The sequence below is a fragment of the Xiphias gladius genome, chromosome 6 (genome assembly GCF_016859285.1).
Source record: "Xiphias gladius isolate SHS-SW01 ecotype Sanya breed wild chromosome 6, ASM1685928v1, whole genome shotgun sequence".
Taxonomy (NCBI): domain Eukaryota; kingdom Metazoa; phylum Chordata; class Actinopteri; order Istiophoriformes; family Xiphiidae; genus Xiphias; species Xiphias gladius.
Window position 1 is genome coordinate 20545947 of NC_053405.1, and position 17829 is coordinate 20563775.

Genomic DNA, 17829 nt, shown 5'->3' on the forward strand with positions numbered 1-17829 from the left:
AACTGTAAATGCTGTACAAGTCCTGAGACGACATACACACACCTCTCTAGGATGTTGTGGTGTTTTTAGGTGACAGATGTTATGGTTACAAAGATGACTGAAAAATTGTGAATTTCACTTTACATTTACATTATCATTCATGGAGTTTGGATGGTCTTTAACTTTGCCTGCATAGTATACAATATTTAAACTATATCTAAACTATATAGTATACCAATGACTTTAAAGTTGCATGAACGAAATATTTGACCTCTGAAAGAATCATGTATTTATAGTGGTTGTAAAATTACATAAATATGAACACAAATTTCAAAATATGATACAAATTATAAGACACTCATGTTAGCCTTGGCCTTTTGTTTGACCTCCTACTTGGTTGACTGTGGTGAGACTGCCATCTGTAGGCCAAAAATAATTCACTACCCATTTCAAACTGCTGTGATGTGTATGAATAAATCACTGTAGTCACTGGAAAGATAGAAAGGAAAAGAGAAACGCTTGCTAAGAAATATCAAGCAATAAATAATTGCAGTTCTGTCAATGAGATACTGAAAAAAGAAAAAATACATTAGTGAATCTAACAAAAGGTGGTTAATAACTAAAACCTGTTGTGTAATTACTTCTAGCTCTTTAAATATCTCTAATTATGTCCTGAATCAAAGCAAAGCAACATTTACAAGGATTACGGGAGAGACAAGAGCCAAAAAGCCTCACTCGATTTATCTGCGATCTTCTAAACATGCCATAAAAAACGACTACCTCTCCTCGCGATTAGCTTGGTCTCGTTTAAGATGGCTGCCTTGTGCTAAGAAGTAACGCGGTTATTACATGTCAATATGTCACTTCTTAGAGTATGTGCCTTCGCCAAATGTCTGATTAGTCGCAGCTTATTTGAAAAGTGTGCTGTTCGCGTGTCTTTTGCGGACTGCTGTCAGCTTTGTGGGTCGTTAAGAAACGGTGCAGTCAGACGAATATCAGGTGAGCCGAAGGATACTCTGTCTCAGACTGATACCACAACCTGTGTGGCTGCAGTGTGATGTACAGGTTTTTTTTTCCCCGATTTCTTCGAGGACTCTTTCCTAAAGTGTTGATGTACTTACGTGCTAACTCAGCCCAAGGGTTTACTGAATGGTTTGTGTCTTGTTGGACGAGCAGATAGCAAAGGTAGCTCATGTAAGAGTTTGGAAAAATGATTCGTTATTGAGTATAGATGGAGATGTTTGGTTTTTGGACATGAACTTGAAAGTTAATTGTTTTTTGTTTTTGTTGTTGGGTTTTTTGTTTTTGTTTTTGTTTTTTTAAAGGGAGCGAGTAAACATCTCAGACCTGTCTTTTAAGTTGCGTTTGTTCCCTGTAACATCTTTAGCCGATGTAACTGTCACTAATATTGCTTGACTGCTAAAGAGCTCCAGACCCATTCTTTCAAGCGACTAACTTCAGTTAACCATAACATTACTTGACTATAGCAGCCTCATTTTAGCTCCGACTGTGAGGTGGCTGAAGCGCAGGTTGTGGAGTGGGTCAACCGAAAGGTGGGCGGTTCGATCCCTAGCTCCTCCTCGTCCGTGAGCAAGACACTGAACCCCCAAATGCTCCTCCTGTGTATGTGGAAGGAAAGTGTAGCCACATTTATGTACTGTAATAGGTCATTGTTTCTATTGTTTTACAATAAGTAGAATACGCTATTGCTACTGTTATTAATTGTTGCACCATTACTATCAGAGGCTAAATGACTAAGAGACCAAGCCTAAGCTTTTGAATACCGTCGTATTGGTTAGGAAATGGAGGCATATGTATGCAGCATGTTATTCAGCAAAATGTTTCCATAAGTTCTAATGGTATACAGCTGTTTTTGTTTTTTCAGGGACACCTCTCCAGCTTCAAAGAAGAAATGTTTCATTTGTAATCCCAAAGACAGAAGATGCAAAGAAACGTGTACTGGAACAGTCTCAGCTGTTAGACGGTATGTTGTTGTAGACGGCGGGTTGTCGTGTTGCCACATATCTAACTCCCAATACCACACCATGCTAAATAGCATGTCATAAATGATTGCAAGGTCATACCAAATACTGGTATGTTAAGCATTCTGTGACAGGTTTTCTTTTCTGTATACTGTTTTGTCCAGGACTCGTGTTAGATATGCTGGTACACTGATCCGTCCTGAAGAGCTTCGAGTCACAATAATTGTTTGAGAATTGTGCAGTATACATTGACTTAAACAGCCTTTGGTGTTCCTTAATTGGTGTGTATATGTCCTAGGTTTTTTGGCTACCAGGTTGTTAGATGTTAGAGTTCAGTAGCCTGTAGTGCTGTCTGTATTTCAGTGTATTACTCTGAAAGAGGCTGGTCAGTCATTTTTTTTACTCACATTAGATGCCTTTATTATTTCCCCCTCTCAGTGCTTGAGGCCAGGATCCAGCAACTCCAAACTGACATCGTTCTAGACGTCCAACATGCTAAGGTGCAATTTGTTAAAGCCCCCTCTTCTGGAAGAGGGGTTTCATCTGGTAGGGGTCCCAAAAGCACCTCTCAGGAGAAAACTGACATTCCTAAATCAGGACAGACTGTTGCTAAAGGACCCTCTAAATCTCAGCCCAGCCGCTGGATGGAAAAATTAACTCAGGAGAGAAAAAACAAAATTAAGAGGCAGCAGCATCTCCAACAGAAAATTCAGAAAAATGTCAAGGAGAAACCAATAGCCAAATCTAAAGGTAGCAAAAGCAGCTCCCAGATGCTCCCAGGCACAGCACATAAAACTATATCTACCACAGCTAAAAAGAATATGCCTTTGATTAAGAAGAGCAAAGGATGCATGAAATTATCTGATGAAATCCGTGCTGCAGTTTCTTCAGTAGCTACTTCCACTGGTGCTACTGCTGCAGCAGCCGTACCACATAAAGTCTCTAAAGGGAAGTGGAAGGACTCTAGAAATCAGCCTCTCAGCGAGGAGGGCCAAAAGCAGACTGTTAGAGATGCTCAAGGCAGGGCTATGGAGCTGGCTGAGATGGAAGAGCTGGAGAGGAGGCTCAGTCAGCAGGTGAACCAGTGGACCTCTTCTAGTAACCCGGAACGCCTGCAGGCGGGCAGTGAAGGAACTGCGTGTGGGGACATCCAGCTGAGCATCCGCTCCTACCTGCAGGCGTGTGTGTTTGCAGGGGACATTGACAGGGCACACTGTTTTCTACTCAGCCAGCACAGAGTAATGAGTCGACGTAAACATCTGAACACAGGTGTCTATAACATCATGATGAGGGTGTGGGCCAAGAAGGTGAGTTCAAAAGTGTTTGAAACCTGAGCCCTTTGTGGCTTTGGATTTGGCTTTTTATACATTTTAGATAAGGAAAGAAAATTAGATTATGTGTGACAGTAAACTTTTCAGGCTTGACTGATTTTTGAAAATAACCTGTGTGCAGCCCTTATACGGCAGCACCTTTTTAGTGGGGTCACAAATGTTCGTGTGGTGGTTAACCAATCAAAAGACTAAAATAAGGAGGGCTAAATTTTGACTTGTTATAGCAAGAAAAGCTCAGGTCTTATAAATAACCCCTAACAATGGTTTTGTTCTATTTATATATCCCAGTAATCCATGGCAGTGTGACAGTATGCAATATAACAAGACCCTGAAAAACTGAAGCATCTTAATGGAATTCAGCCATCATTCATTGTATTGTTTGCACCTGTGATTTTCCTATTGTTGCATGTCACAGTGTTTTCTTCTTGATAAAGGTGTATGGTCACACTGCTAATTAAACGATTTGAGATGTTTCAAAATGTTTAGTGAAAGATGACAAGCCATTTGCTGAATTCTCTACATTAATTACATTGTTACTATTGTAAGCATTCTTTGGGACGGTCTACTGAATGAATGAATGACAACAACTGTTAGAAGAATGTGTAGGTACCAGTATTTATATTATAATTGCCTAGCTAAGGCCGCATCTAGATGGCAGAGTTTGGACAATAATTTTTTTAAGACTAATTGTCAGTAGTGTCCTTGGTGTCATGAAAAATGCTAGTAAACAGTGGTGTAAAGTGCACTTGGAGGCAAAGTTTAATGGCCCTTCCATGTCTCTCTGTTTGTAGGGCACACTAAATCAGATTGGCCGCATGTTTATTCTGTTAGAAGAGGCTGGTCTGAAGCCAAATCTGGGATCCTACTGTGCTGCTCTGGAGTGTATGGGCCGCAATCCCAGCTGTTCCCCAAAAGTCATCACTAGGTATGTGCACACACACACAACACCCATTAACAAGGATTATTACAAACATTTGATCAGTATCATTTGGTATTTAACAAGAGGGGGTATAGAGACTTTTAAAGAGTTTTAAAAAGAGGGCATGGCGGCAATGCACAGACTAACCAGCAGGTGTCATGCTGTCCTCATGGTTTTCTTTTTACCAAAATCTTCTGCCACAACTTTTGTGACTTCCTTTTAGCTCGGACAGACTTTTTATTTGTGACTTTAGTTATGACTGTCACTGTTAATGACTTTTGAATCCTAATATAATATTGACAAGGATGCTTATTTTCAGACAGTTTACTGCACAGTGTTTATACATATTTTTTACCCTACCAATCAAAATAATAAATAGGGCATCATCTCAGTTTTGCAACCACAAAAATGTCAGAAAACAATTGGATCCAAGAGGAAACAGGCACTGTATATCAGCTCAACAGCATTGTCCCCAGTGTATCCTGGCGTTAATCTCACAATACCCTATTTTCAGATCATCCCTAATAAGCAAATCAAGACTTCTCACTTATTGTGTTTCTGGCTTTTAATTTGTGGTCTTATTTGTGTTTTTTTTCTGATTGCTAAACAGTGTTCAGTGTCTCCTGTATTAAGATGACAGCTACCAGTATTCCTGACGCTTTGCACCTTATTTCCAGTTCCTTGCCATAATCGCTGATGTTGTTTCCATGGCAACCCAGCGTGGCATGATTGTGTCTTAAAATTTTTGTTTATTGCGGAAACTTCTGTATTAATTATTGTTTCTTTCACAAGGCCACTAAAAATAGTTTTGGCTGTGTCAGCATACTGACACAGTGTTAATGAGGTTGGTTTAGATTAATTCAGTTACATGGCAGCAGAACCCTACATACAATGCATTGAGGGGTATTTCATTTACTTTTGCTCAGACATCTTAGCAAGTCTTTGCAGCTTTTTTCATCAAGGATATCCTTGACAACTAGTAGCGCAGTTGTGTCTCTGCAGTAACTAGGTCATCCTGACAAGTCACTTGCGTTGTTATGTCACTAACTGTGTTTCAGTCCCACCCTTAGATTTATTACATGACATTTAGCAAACATTACCCCGCTGGGCACAACTCACACCCCCAGCACAAGACTACATGTCTCCTAGTGTGTGTGCCTGTTTGATGGCTGCCAGTACAATTAGTTGGCCTGCTGCCCAGGCAGTGGCAGAGCTCATATTGAATTTTCTTTTTTTTTTTTTTTCTTTTGAAGGGCCTGACATTAGTCTGGACTTATTATATTATAGCAGGAGTAAATACAGGGCACAGTGGTTGTTAGTTTCATTTACCTTAATACGTGTCGATATAAAGACACTGTTGAACATGCAATTTTAGGCATGCCCTCTTTGAATTAAGATACATAGTTTGTGTCCCAGTTCAGCTTGCTTCCTTCACAGGGGTGTCTTACTCCAAATGGTGTTTCCCTTGTGGCCCTCAGTATCCCCAAATCCCTTGTTGACGGGTCAAAAGAATTCAGGCAGTCCTTGTTAACGCTAATCAAATCCATGTTAGTTGACTTCACTTTACAGTATTTACCAAGTAATTGTGTACAGTTTGACACTTATATGAACTGGACTGATGGAAAAAAGACAATGCATGGTATAAATAAGGTACACCAGACATAAACTCCACTGTACATGTTCATCAGCACATAAGTTGTTGCAGATACATGGAATAAATGGATATATTTACAGTTTAGTACATATTATAGTCCAACCAATACTGTACAAACCCTCCATCAGCCGTGTTGTTAATAAAGGCTGAATTGAACTGAACTGTATTTTTGAGGCTGATCCTGTTTAAAGGTTATGATAAAATTGTACCAGCCAAAAGTTGTTTTTTTAAAACATAAATACATATGATAAACAACCTTGATAAGAGTCCTCTAGACAGGACCAACATTGTACTAAGCAAGACATTTTGCCGTTGAAAAATCAAATTATTAGTGTTCTCTGGTGAACAAGCTATGTCATGGTGACACTGTTTTTAAATTACTGTAAATAAACTTAATATGGCATTTTTGTTTTTTTTTAATTTATCAGCTGACAAATACTGATGCATAGTATCTGCATTAAGCTTATATCACTTGGCAAATTTCTTGGACCTTGCTCGAGTACATATCTCCTTATTCAAAATATTTGGTTATATAATGTGTTTATGTTTAAAAAAAAAAAAGAATTTCAACAGATATACAACTTTCTAATCTGTTTTTAATGCTCAAATATCTTTTTCTAGATCTCCATATAACCCTCAAAAATTCAGTATCTATTAGGCTGTAATATTTACAATTAACTAGTTACATTGTCACCAAGTTTTTGCTCATTGGATATGTTTTGTCTCTGTAAATATTATTGTAAAGAGTACAGTCTAGACCTGCGCTATATGAAAAGTGCTTCCAGATAACTTCTGTTATGATTTGGTGCCATATAAATAAAATTGAATTGAATTGAAAAATGTCACAACTTTTAGGTATAAGGAAACTTGACTGTGTTTATACCACACGTAGTTAGCACTTGACCATTTGAAAAAACCACCTCTTGGTAGACTTTTTGAGAATTTTGAGGTAATGACTTGACAAGAACTGTCTGAATTCACCATTAGTTTTGGTCTCTTTGATATTATAACTCCTCACTTGGTAAGGGAGTACAGGTTCAGCCTACAACCTCCAGTCCTCAAGGTTTGACCTTATTAGGCTATGTCCTTTGATGAAGGCAGCCTGTGAATTTGGACAGAGCTAGCTTCTAATCCCACCATGAACAATAGCCCACTTCTACAACATGATTTTGCAGTAAAATGATGAGATATAATAATTTCCCCCATGTCCCCACTGGCTTGATTAGTTGTTAGAGAGCTTCATCAGCCTCAGTCACATTAAGTGCTATTGCACAAACAACACACACGGACACAGAAACACACACATACTTTCTTCCTGAACCTCGGGGACATCACCCTATGCAGCATGGTCCAATAGCAGGACAGGTGGCAGAGCAGGAAGGTTGGTGGTAGGTATCTGGTTGGTCCATCGATCTCTGTAAGATGATGCTCATATGACATTGTTGTTCTGCAGTGGTGCATTCCTCCTCAGTCTCTGGCCAAGCAGCCTCTCTTTGCTCTTACTTTCCTCACTATGATCATTTTCTCCGTCACTCACTTTGTTTGTTGTCTGCCAGTTCTTTTCTTTACTGTTTCCCCCTTTTATTATAGCCCGACTCTGAAGTCTCCCCTGCAGCATCCTTGCCCTCAGTGTACCAATCCGTTCCCCTCTCCTCTGTCTCTCTCTCACACACAAATGCACACACTGACTCACGCGCACTTATCCCTTTAAGGTTTCCCTTTTTAAGTGCTGTGTCCTCCAGAGCTCCTTGCTCCCTAGGGTGCAGCAGGGCAGTCACCGGGCTGATTATGCTCTGTCTTTCAACCTCTCTGCCCTCTTTGTTACTCTGGACCACACTGTTAGCACCCAGACTAATCCTCTCTTTGTTCAAGGCTCTCTCATTTACGCAGACCAAAATTGCATGTTGCATCACAAGAGACTCTGAGACATGAGTGAAAATTCTAAAAAATTTCACCACTTAGGCTTGCTTTAGAAATATTTCCACACATACACTACAAAACTTTAAATGGTAGGCAAATGACTTGTGTCTTGTATTACAGTGCCTCTTTTATTTTATTCAGTCATTCATTAGCAATGCCCTGCTCACTTCTGATTTGATTAAGTTGGTGGAAGTTGCTGAGCCAGGGTTTCCTCCAGATGGTAATTCGCGTGCTGTTATTTATAATGTCTCGAGGAAAAGGTGTGCAGGACGAAGCTCTGTTATCCTCTCTGCTCAATGATAAATAGGTTTTCATCACTACTGTCTCTTGGCCTATCCTTTGGAGTTTTGATGTTAACCTCTGGGGAGCAGTGCAACCAAACATGGTTTAGGCTACAAAGTGTGCATGACACTAACAAGCTTTCCCCCCTGTAGATGTACAATATCTGTAATTACACAATAAAAAAATACTGCATAGTGTACACAAAAGGTCATACAAATAGCACACAGTACTTGGGTGATATTCAGTCATCCAAATTAAGCCAGTGTACAATGAAGCAGTGTGTGAAATGCACTGCTAATAATACAGTTTATTACTTTGTTTTGCCAGACATTGATATGTATCATTTGTCGTAACCCACCTTTTTGTTTGTGCTCCCCCTTAATGTACAGCTAGAGAACATATCAACATTCATTCAATAATTTACGCAAATATGTATCTTTAGCCGCTGGATCCCACCAATCAAAGAAGAAAAAAGATCCACCAGGCTGAAAATATTCATTCACTGCCCTTCTTAGGTATCATATATCAAACTGAGTTATGAAATAATCATGTTATTACACCTCTCATTTGTATTCCAGGGACTGATTGCACATTGGCATTATCTGCATTCTGCAGTCCAGTCATGGAGATTGTGCTCTCTCTAGGAGATTCAGTTTAAATAAACATTTCACTGATGTCCTTATTGCCCATCTGCCTCTGGATCAAACTCATACTTTAAGTCAAACAGATAAGCCTGTCAGTGCAAATACTTAAATTGATATTCTGCAACTGTCGATCAGGGTAGTTGAGACGTATACAAGGATCCAACCTCCAGGGGAGTTTTTTTTAATTTTTTTTTTTTTTAAAGCTGAATTAATCAGGGACCCAGAAAGTTATGTGATTATCTTAGTCCCATTCCCACATCAACAGGCAGGTCAGAAGGTTGTGAAGTCTGGTTCCTCATATAACCATAATCTCCCATATAAATGAAAATGTACCTCTTGTGTCATCTTATGGGCCAGTAATATGAACATTAAACCTGAACAACCATCTAGCTAACTCTAATAACTTCTTATGAAGCAAGCCATCTTTGTCTGTTGCCAGTACCGTATACTAAAACACTTGCTCCTGTCAGACATGAATAACATAGGATTGGCCTTTTCTGCCTTGCTCTACCCTCTGCAGGTATCACGTAGCACAGTAAGTATACACTGAAATGTATTAAAAGCTGATACGCTGATTGTATGTCCCTGTATATCCAGGTGCCTGAGTCAGATGGAGGAGGATGGTCTGTCTGTGGACGATCTGTTCAGCCAGTGTTTGTTCCAACAAGATGAGAGAGACATGGTGCTGAAAGCCATACGCATCATCCAGCCTGACTACAAGCCCTGCCTCAACCCGACCACAGACCAGTCTTATTCATCGCTGGTTCAGGAATTCTACACACAGGTACCATGGTCTAGCTTTGAGATGAAACATGACATACAATACAATACAATGACTGTATATAAATCTTTTCAAATGTTTGCTGAGGTTGTAAATGAGCCACAGAAAATAATTAGCCCAGTTAATCCACTGATGTCGTCATTGCTGATATAAAGGAGTTACATTTAAGTGTTATCGGCTGGTCTTTGTGCTCTAAATTATCTTAAACTGATATGAATGGATATAATAGTTACCATTACTTGCTTATGTTGGAACAGCATAAACTGCATTTTGGGTGTAATCAGCCATATACACTTTTACTTATAAGGGTGTGATGCATCATAAGGCATTTTCCCATTACCCATTTCATAAAGAATGGATTTTCAATCTAACAGCAGTGTTAAAAGTCTTCATGGAAATTTGGTAAGGGAGTTTATTTAAACACGGTGTGGGGCTTTATGTTAAAAAGTGATATTGTATGACTATAAATACAGATGTGAGTTGTTTTTACGGCTGAGTCTTGTGTATGCTTTGCCAGTCGAAACACCAAAAAGCTGGGAAAGCTGTCAGAAGGCTCCAGCGTGACTACGAAAGATTTGATTGTCACCCCTTCACAGCCAGACAGGCACTGGCCTATTTATAGTGAGCCAACTCTGCTTTCTAATGGGTCCTCCGCTTTCCTTGCCTCTCCTCCTCTAGCTTCTCCTCATTTTTTCCCACCTCCCTTCCTCTCCTGACTATCATATGATTCATTAACAGCTTTTTGTACAATTGCAGTATATTTAGCCTCAATCGGTGCACTGATTGAAAAGAAGAGGACCGAAAATCACTTTAATTTTTGGTCCTCTTTATCTTAGTGTTGGCTTGTGTGTGTGATTATAGCAGTCAGCAGGTCATTTATTTTTATTTTAAGAGTCTATGTGAAACTATGCCACTTACTGACATGTGAAACAGGTCAAATGTGACTGCTCCATTACTATTGCCTCTGATTGGATTTTCAAGGCTGATGTACTAGTTGGTTATCCAACTATGACTGTGACTTTTTGGCAAGTTGATTTAATAGCTTAAAGGCTGTCCAAATAACTGGTCCTCTAGATAACGGAGTAGCAGACAGGATGGCCTCTGGGGGATTTTGAATCAGCGTTAGGAGCAGAAGCACAAACTAATTAGAATATTGCTTGTTGTTTTGAGAAGGAATATTGATGAAGCTGTAGATTGAACAAAATGCAGTTTGATCTAGTTTCAGCGTGTCATCAGAATTTGTCTGGTATTCTCTCATTTGATTATTTTTTCATCTTGAAACTGGCCTATATGTTTGCCCATTTTATTGATATAGTTTTAATATTGCTTACCTTCTATGGAGCTTTGTTCTTTTCTTTGTAAACTGGAAGCTGCAGGTTTGTACTTTTCAAATTTTCATGCCAGCACATTTTAACAGCAGCTATCTATCGATTTAATCCCTGTCTAATGATAATGAGGTGTTACCCTCTTTGCCCCTTTATTGTTCTAAAGTTGTAATATTGTACAAGAGCTGTCTAGTGAGCAATTTATGTGCAACGCTACTTAAGCTTTGCTCTGGCTGCTGTCCACGCTCCATCTCTCTGAGGCCTAATTTACAGTCTACTGTATCTTGTCTGCTGTCCATGAGCTTCTAAATGTTCGCACTGCTTTACTGCATTTACTCATGCGTGCAACCTTTCTATGATGTGTACAGATATTATCAAGTGGTCTTATAGCCTCGGAAAGGTCACTGTTTCTTTCAACAAGAATTGACCTTTAATCCACATTTTATTTCTGTTAGCAAGAAATTTGGCAGTGTCTGTCAGATTGGTTTCTTAGTAGGTAACTGGGAAACTGCAAACCCCTTTGTTCTGGTAAGATTTTTGAAGCTGCATAACAGGCGTCTGTTAACACTGTGCTTAGAAGTTTTTTCACTAAGCCCACACATACTGTATACGTGTATTTCAGGACATTTCTGATCAATTTGGACTTTAGTAGACCATTATGTTTGCTGGATTTATTTCCTTTCATCTTTGCCTATATGCAATATCTAGGGGTTTGATAGGGTTTGATAATACAATTTGATAAATCACCCACAACGTTTCTTCATCTTCTTACACTTGAGAGTAATTTTTTTGTTTTCTAGCAATATAGACATTGAATCTCAGATTTATTCTCTCATGGCAGCAGACTGAGATGGTTTTATCACTCGGCCTTTGCTGACTGGCCGGAATTACTACATGTCCTGAATTTACCATCTCAGGGAAAGCTTATCCCCAGGTCATGTACCAGCAACTTCCAGCGACCTAGTGATTACAAAGGGTCTGCCAGTCTTGCTGTCCTAATAGGCTAAAATCAGGGCAAAGAAGCATCTTACTGTTCTACAGTAGTAAGAAGTCTTTACTTCTCTCTGTCTGTCTCTCTCGTTTTTGTTTACGTGTTTTAGAGGGCAGACCACCACTACCCCAAACTGGACTTCACTCAGGAGGAGCTCCAGGAGCGTTTCAAATGTCAGCTCAGCGTGGAGCAGGCCTGCACTGTCACCATTGACTCTGTGGAGGCTGCCAAGCCCGTCACTGAAAACATGGCCAAAATGGTAAACAAAACCCTCTGTTGCCTCTCTTCCTCTTCCCGTCATCTTCAATACAGACTTCGGATTTACAGGTCTGTGATGCTGAAACTACTCAGAAATGTAAAAACAATGGGATGTTATGACATTGAGAAAATTTAGTGGTTAATAATAGATGGTTTGGAATTTATTTTTAAAATCTATACCCAACCTTTTTTTTCCTAAAATATACAAGTACGGCATAGTGTATTTTTAAACATCAGTATATTATTGTCAGATTAATTTTGACACACTGGTTTAGATCAGTGGTACCATTATCTACAATAGTATTGTTGCTGATGCAGTGTTTTTCCCACAAATGCTGTTGCTTCCTGATGGAAGGAAAACATTGCATCATTTGTGCTGGAAGAATATCAGTTATCTTCCTGTTATGTGCAGTAAGTTTGTCCCTTTAAACTGGGATAAAAGCCTACAGATTGCCTACAAAGCCCAACGTCCTGCAACACGATGTAAGATCCAGACTGTAGTGTGTACATATCATTTTGGCAGTAGTCTGCTTTGTTTGAATTAGTTATTACTAATATACGACCATTTACAAAGTGAGGATTTATTCACATTTAACATACTTTTCACATCAATGGGTACACATTGTCTCCTACAAGTAAAGTTTCTCTTTTTCTCTGATCTAAACTTTGAAATAATATGCATTTAGGCCTGACAGGTTAAAGGAAGAAACATCATATTCCTGTGGTGTGCCTTCTTTCCAACTCTGGCATTTACAGTTCAGCCTCACTCGTGTGCCTCTGCAGATGGGCTACATGGGATTTGAGCCGGCTGAGAGTCCCTGGTGGTTAGGAAGCATTTACTGACAGGCAGGGCAGAATAATAATGTATTGTAATGAAGGCCACTGGAGACAACGCAGTCACCTCTCAATCTACATTCCAGACTGCCTCTGCTTCAGTCAGACTGAGTAAAACTCTGAAGGGTGAACATTAACACATACACACAGTCATGGACAGAACATACATATATCACAATACCTCCACAGGCAGGTGTATATACATCAACAAACCTGCGTACCTCCCAACTGGTGATGCATATTTTCCATTTTTCTTAATTGAATTCTGTTAATATTGAAAATAAACATTTAAGTGCAGTAGAAAATACAAGTAATGATGAAGCCAGTACTGGTCCTGACTGCTGGCTCAAAAAACAGGCTTTCTCCCTTCACTCAAAGCACATTAGATCAAAATATGTACCACAACGTGAGAGCACAGAGCAGTGGTTGTTAAAACGGAAGTCTGATTGAAAATAAAAAATCAGTATGGGTACAAGATATTAATGTCTTTTCCTTCATTTGCTTAGTTTAAGGTTTAAATCATCTATCAAGACTTCACATATTAGGTCAAAGGATATAGTCTGTGCTTTTGCAATAATAAATAAAGTAACTTTTCATCACAGTTAAATAACTTTTCAGTTACAGGGATGGAAATCACCAACACCCATTGCAGATGGAGTGCTACCCTAAAAATTAGATGGCAGGAAAGAGACGTTGTAGTCTTTATTAACAAATAATTATTTGTAGGATTGGTCCTTTTATTTGACACATTCTTTAAGGGTTTCCTGCTGTTAGTCGCAGTCATGAGATGGATGCCTTCACTCACGTGTTGTCCTTTCAGAGGGAGCTGCTGGCGGAGCAGCGGGCTCAATGGCAGAAGATCCTCCTCCAGGCCCTAAGGGAGAGCAAGATGATCCTGGCAAGCACCAACACCAAGGACTACAGGCTTAACCTTTATCCCTACCTCTTTCTGCTTGAGGATAGGGAGTATGTTGACATCATGCTACAGGTAATACAACCCACCTAACCCAGCCCAGCCGCTCTGTGAAATGCCAGAAATCTAAGATTTAACAAAGACTTTTCCGTGTTTGAGTCGAAGACATTTGATTGATCACAGCTTTATTTTACTACAACATAAAAAAAAGTAATGTAGTGATGTCGCTGTTATCACTCCTTTGTTTTCTCCAAAGGAGAAACAACCTGATCAGTCTGGGAAACCACAAAACACAAATCAAGTAGCTGACAGTGACAATGACTGGAAAAGGCATTAGGTTTTATCCTAGACAGCAAAGGGGAGCATGCTTTTGAGCTACATAAACAAATTCACAGGATGTGATGTGATTTCTGAAACAACTTTGATTTCACTTTGATTTCCTCTCCAACTGAAGGACTGCTTTTTTTTTTAAATTTTTTTTTTTATTAAACTAAGCCAGATCTGACAAAAGCCTCCAACACCCTTTTGCTGCTCTTTTCAACCTGTTTGACCTTTTGAAATGTGTACTGTTCTTGTCCAGAGTGTTGCCAACCTGCCTCCCAGTGGAGAGTCACTGAAGATTTTAGCCGGAGATCTGGGCAACAGGGTCTATACCAAGTACTCTGTGCGACAGAAACACCAGAATCAGACGGTGGAAAAGTTGGGCAACATCTACAACACTTACGCAGACCTGCTGGCCAAAGATACCAAGGTAGAGAAATTACCTCTTACTTGTTTAATGATGCTCCAGATGTCTGTCGTTTTGTGCACTTCTCATGTGTATTATTTTTGCTAAGGGGATTATATCCATTTTCATTTTTTGCATGCATTGTGGTGGTCCAAAACAATATAAATTTGTCACAACAAAAAGTGAGAGAAAGACTTGTTTCTTGATTTTGATGCATGCCTTACGAAATCAAAAAATCATAGTTTAAATGTGTAAAATAAACAAGGAATAAAATTAATAAAAAACGTAACCAACTTATTTGTATGTAGTTCTCAAAGTTATCTGAGAAATGAACACTTCCTCAGATAACTTGATGCGGTAGTAAGAGAGAAGAAAAACATTACATGCAGCATTTTAACTGTAAAAGATAGATATTGAACTGTACAGCAGACACTGTGTAGTCTGCAAAGGTGCCAACTGAAGGACTTAGCAGTTCATTAGATAGTTTTGGAGAGATCATGGCAGGCCCTCAACATCAGCAGTAAAATATAAAAATATACGAATGAAATAAGGTCTAAGACAAATGATTTACAATTGACAGTTGATGAGATCCGATGGATCTTTGTATAGACCCTGCTCACCAGCTCATTGACATGCTGTTCATTATTTTTTGAGTGAAATGAAGGACTCAGTGGAATTTTACGGCCAATATCACTGACTCAGTGTTTTACCAGTGTTTTGATGGTTCTGGTAACTGGGGAAAACACTAATGTCATCAAGACTATAATGAGCAAGAGCTCATTATACTCTCGTAGCTAGTTAGACTAGACATTAGTTAAGGTGTTTGTTTTATGTAAGTTATTTTACATGCCAGCTTTGTAGTTAAATTTATACCTGTTGTGTTTTTGTTTTTGTTTTGTTTTTTTTTGTTTTTTTATGACCCCAAACATTAGTCTGAGTTCTCGGTTTGCTCATTTAAATAATGTTTTAAATGAGAAAACAATTTTTTTTGTACTACCTACCTATTGTACCTACCTATTTAAGGGTTCTTTCACTGTGGTATCTTGTACAGCTGCAATGATTAGTTGATCAATTGATTAGTCAGTTGTCAGATTTATGAAGCAAAAATGTCACATTGTTGTTTTCAGCCTCTCAAATATGAAAATGTTCTGTTTATTTTCATATTTTTCAGTGTTTTCTGACATTTTATAGACTTACCAATTAATTAATTAATTGAGAAAATAATCAGCAGATTAATCGATAAAGAAAATAATGATTAGTTGCAGACCTATTATTCTGTTTTTTGGCCAAAATTTATCGGGGCTTTTACATTATCCATCATGGCTCTTAAGACAGGAAAACTATTTTTCTACTTTCAGTGCCTGTTTGACAAATTTTGAAGATATTGACATGTCCCTTCCAAGCTATTTAAAGACTTCATTGCTTATTTTGGTGAAACTTGCAATGTCTTTGCTTTTTGCAAGATATTAGTATAATCATACTCCATGATATTCTACATATGAGGAAGATTTTTAAATCACTAAATGAAAACAACCCACTTCTGCTCTTCTCCCTGCAGTCGTATGACGTCCTTCCCAGGGAGCAGTGGTCTAAGCTGGAGATGGAGCAGAGTTCAGGGCCCGTGCTGAAGGGGGGAGAGACAAGCTGGCCATACATAGTAACTCTGGAGCTGGGCACTTACTTGGTGGATATGATGGTGAAGAACCTCAAAATTAATAGCGACATCCTGAACCCAGCCTACGACAGGAAGCTCATCCCCATCCTTTACCACATGTACACCTTCCGTAGCACCCGACAGGTACAGTGGATGTTCAAATCTGTCCAAGTGAAATTTTTAGCCAACCTGGAGATGATAGCAATTCTGTTAAAGCAGCCTTGCCAAGAATGCAGGGCTGATTGTTGCCTACACAGAAGCAATAACACGGGCTCTCGGGGTTCTAGGGTCCTTTGGCATCTCTGATAAAACCATTCCACCACCAGATCTGAGAGAATTTGAATACCGTTGATCCTGGTAGCAGGATTCCCGAGCATTAACCCTAACCAAAAATAAAAAAGAAAACAAAATGAAAAAAACTGTTTATAATGAGGACCCTCCATCAGTCAAATCAAATTACATTTATTGTGTCTTTTTAAAAATTACACTCAATAACTCTGATTTAAAAAACTGACCAATGTTTAACTAGTTTTACAGTTGACATCATAATGAGGAAAGAAGCTGAGTGGAATACAAACAAAGAAAATAACTGAAAACACTTGACCTTCACTTTGGACTAGAACAGCGCCTGTTACCTTGAACACTTGAGCTCCCTCCAATTCAGTGTGAAGCTCCAAAGACTGTGAATTATAAAACCATTTCTCCCCTCTGTGAAGTGGCAGGGGGAACAGTCAAGTAAGATGAATAGGTTCCAGACTAATCCCTTTTTTAGTGTCCCCTTAATTGGCTCACTGATTTACTGCCATGGAACCCTACAGGAGGCTGAGGCAACCGTATCAGGGGAGGGAAGCAAGAAAAGGAGAGAGAGAGTTGGGGACTTTTTGGGCTTGATGCACTTTGACGAAGGGATGTACTATAGCAGAGTTTTAATCCTGTGTATTTTTTATATCTCTCTCTTTCCAACTCTCCAACTCCAAATTTCTGTCATTGGAGGTTAGCCCATCAGGGGAGCATCCTAATGATTTTACTGCACAGCATGACACATCTGACTCATGTAATGCTGAGGTGTTTTATTTTTCTGTCAGGTTCCTTTATTTTTTCCTTGTGATAGTCTTTATGTCCAGCTCAACATGCTGTAAGTGTGTTGTGTTAAACGTGGAGAGAATGATTCTTTCACATCTAAGCAAAAAAACTTTATACTGGTATCAGAAGGTCAGCATGTACTTATCCATCTGCTCACCTGCTACTAACCAGGATTTTACATAGTTAAACAATGGAAATGAAAGTTCCACCAGATCATCTGCAATGTTGAAGCTCCAGAGTGTAAGCAACATTTTGACAAGTCATTTTTGGATGTCAGTGGTATTTACTGGTGACCAGTGGTATGAATGGAGGAATGATATCACTGGAAACTTCTGTTTAGCCTGGTTGTTTACGTCTGTACTCAGTGCAGAGGTGGTACATTGTTGTCCTTGTCAGTAAAAATTTTTACTGCTATGAAACTGATGTCCAAATGTATTGTTCATCTACTTGTATATATTTATCAGAATTACACTCAAATTAGATTAGCAACGGTCTGTCATGATTAAGCTTACATTTTGTTGTAATTGACACATTTGTCTCTGTTTATAAGAG

At 39.0% G+C, this 17829-nt stretch overlaps 1 protein-coding gene across 1 annotated transcript in view; it reads left to right on the top strand.

The window, feature by feature from the left end:
- The first annotated feature begins 836 nt into the window (after positions 1-836).
- Positions 837-17829, top strand: part of polrmt (polymerase (RNA) mitochondrial (DNA directed)) — a 47044-nt gene continuing 30051 nt past the window's right edge. Inside the window, exons 1-9 of the mRNA XM_040129518.1 lie at positions 837-978; positions 1865-1963; positions 2400-3268; positions 4084-4217; positions 9309-9495; positions 11918-12067; positions 13721-13888; positions 14394-14564; positions 16099-16338. Of these exons, the coding sequence (XP_039985452.1) occupies positions 837-978; positions 1865-1963; positions 2400-3268; positions 4084-4217; positions 9309-9495; positions 11918-12067; positions 13721-13888; positions 14394-14564; positions 16099-16338 (2160 nt within the window). The remainder of the gene's footprint in view (positions 979-1864; positions 1964-2399; positions 3269-4083; positions 4218-9308; positions 9496-11917; positions 12068-13720; positions 13889-14393; positions 14565-16098; positions 16339-17829) is intronic.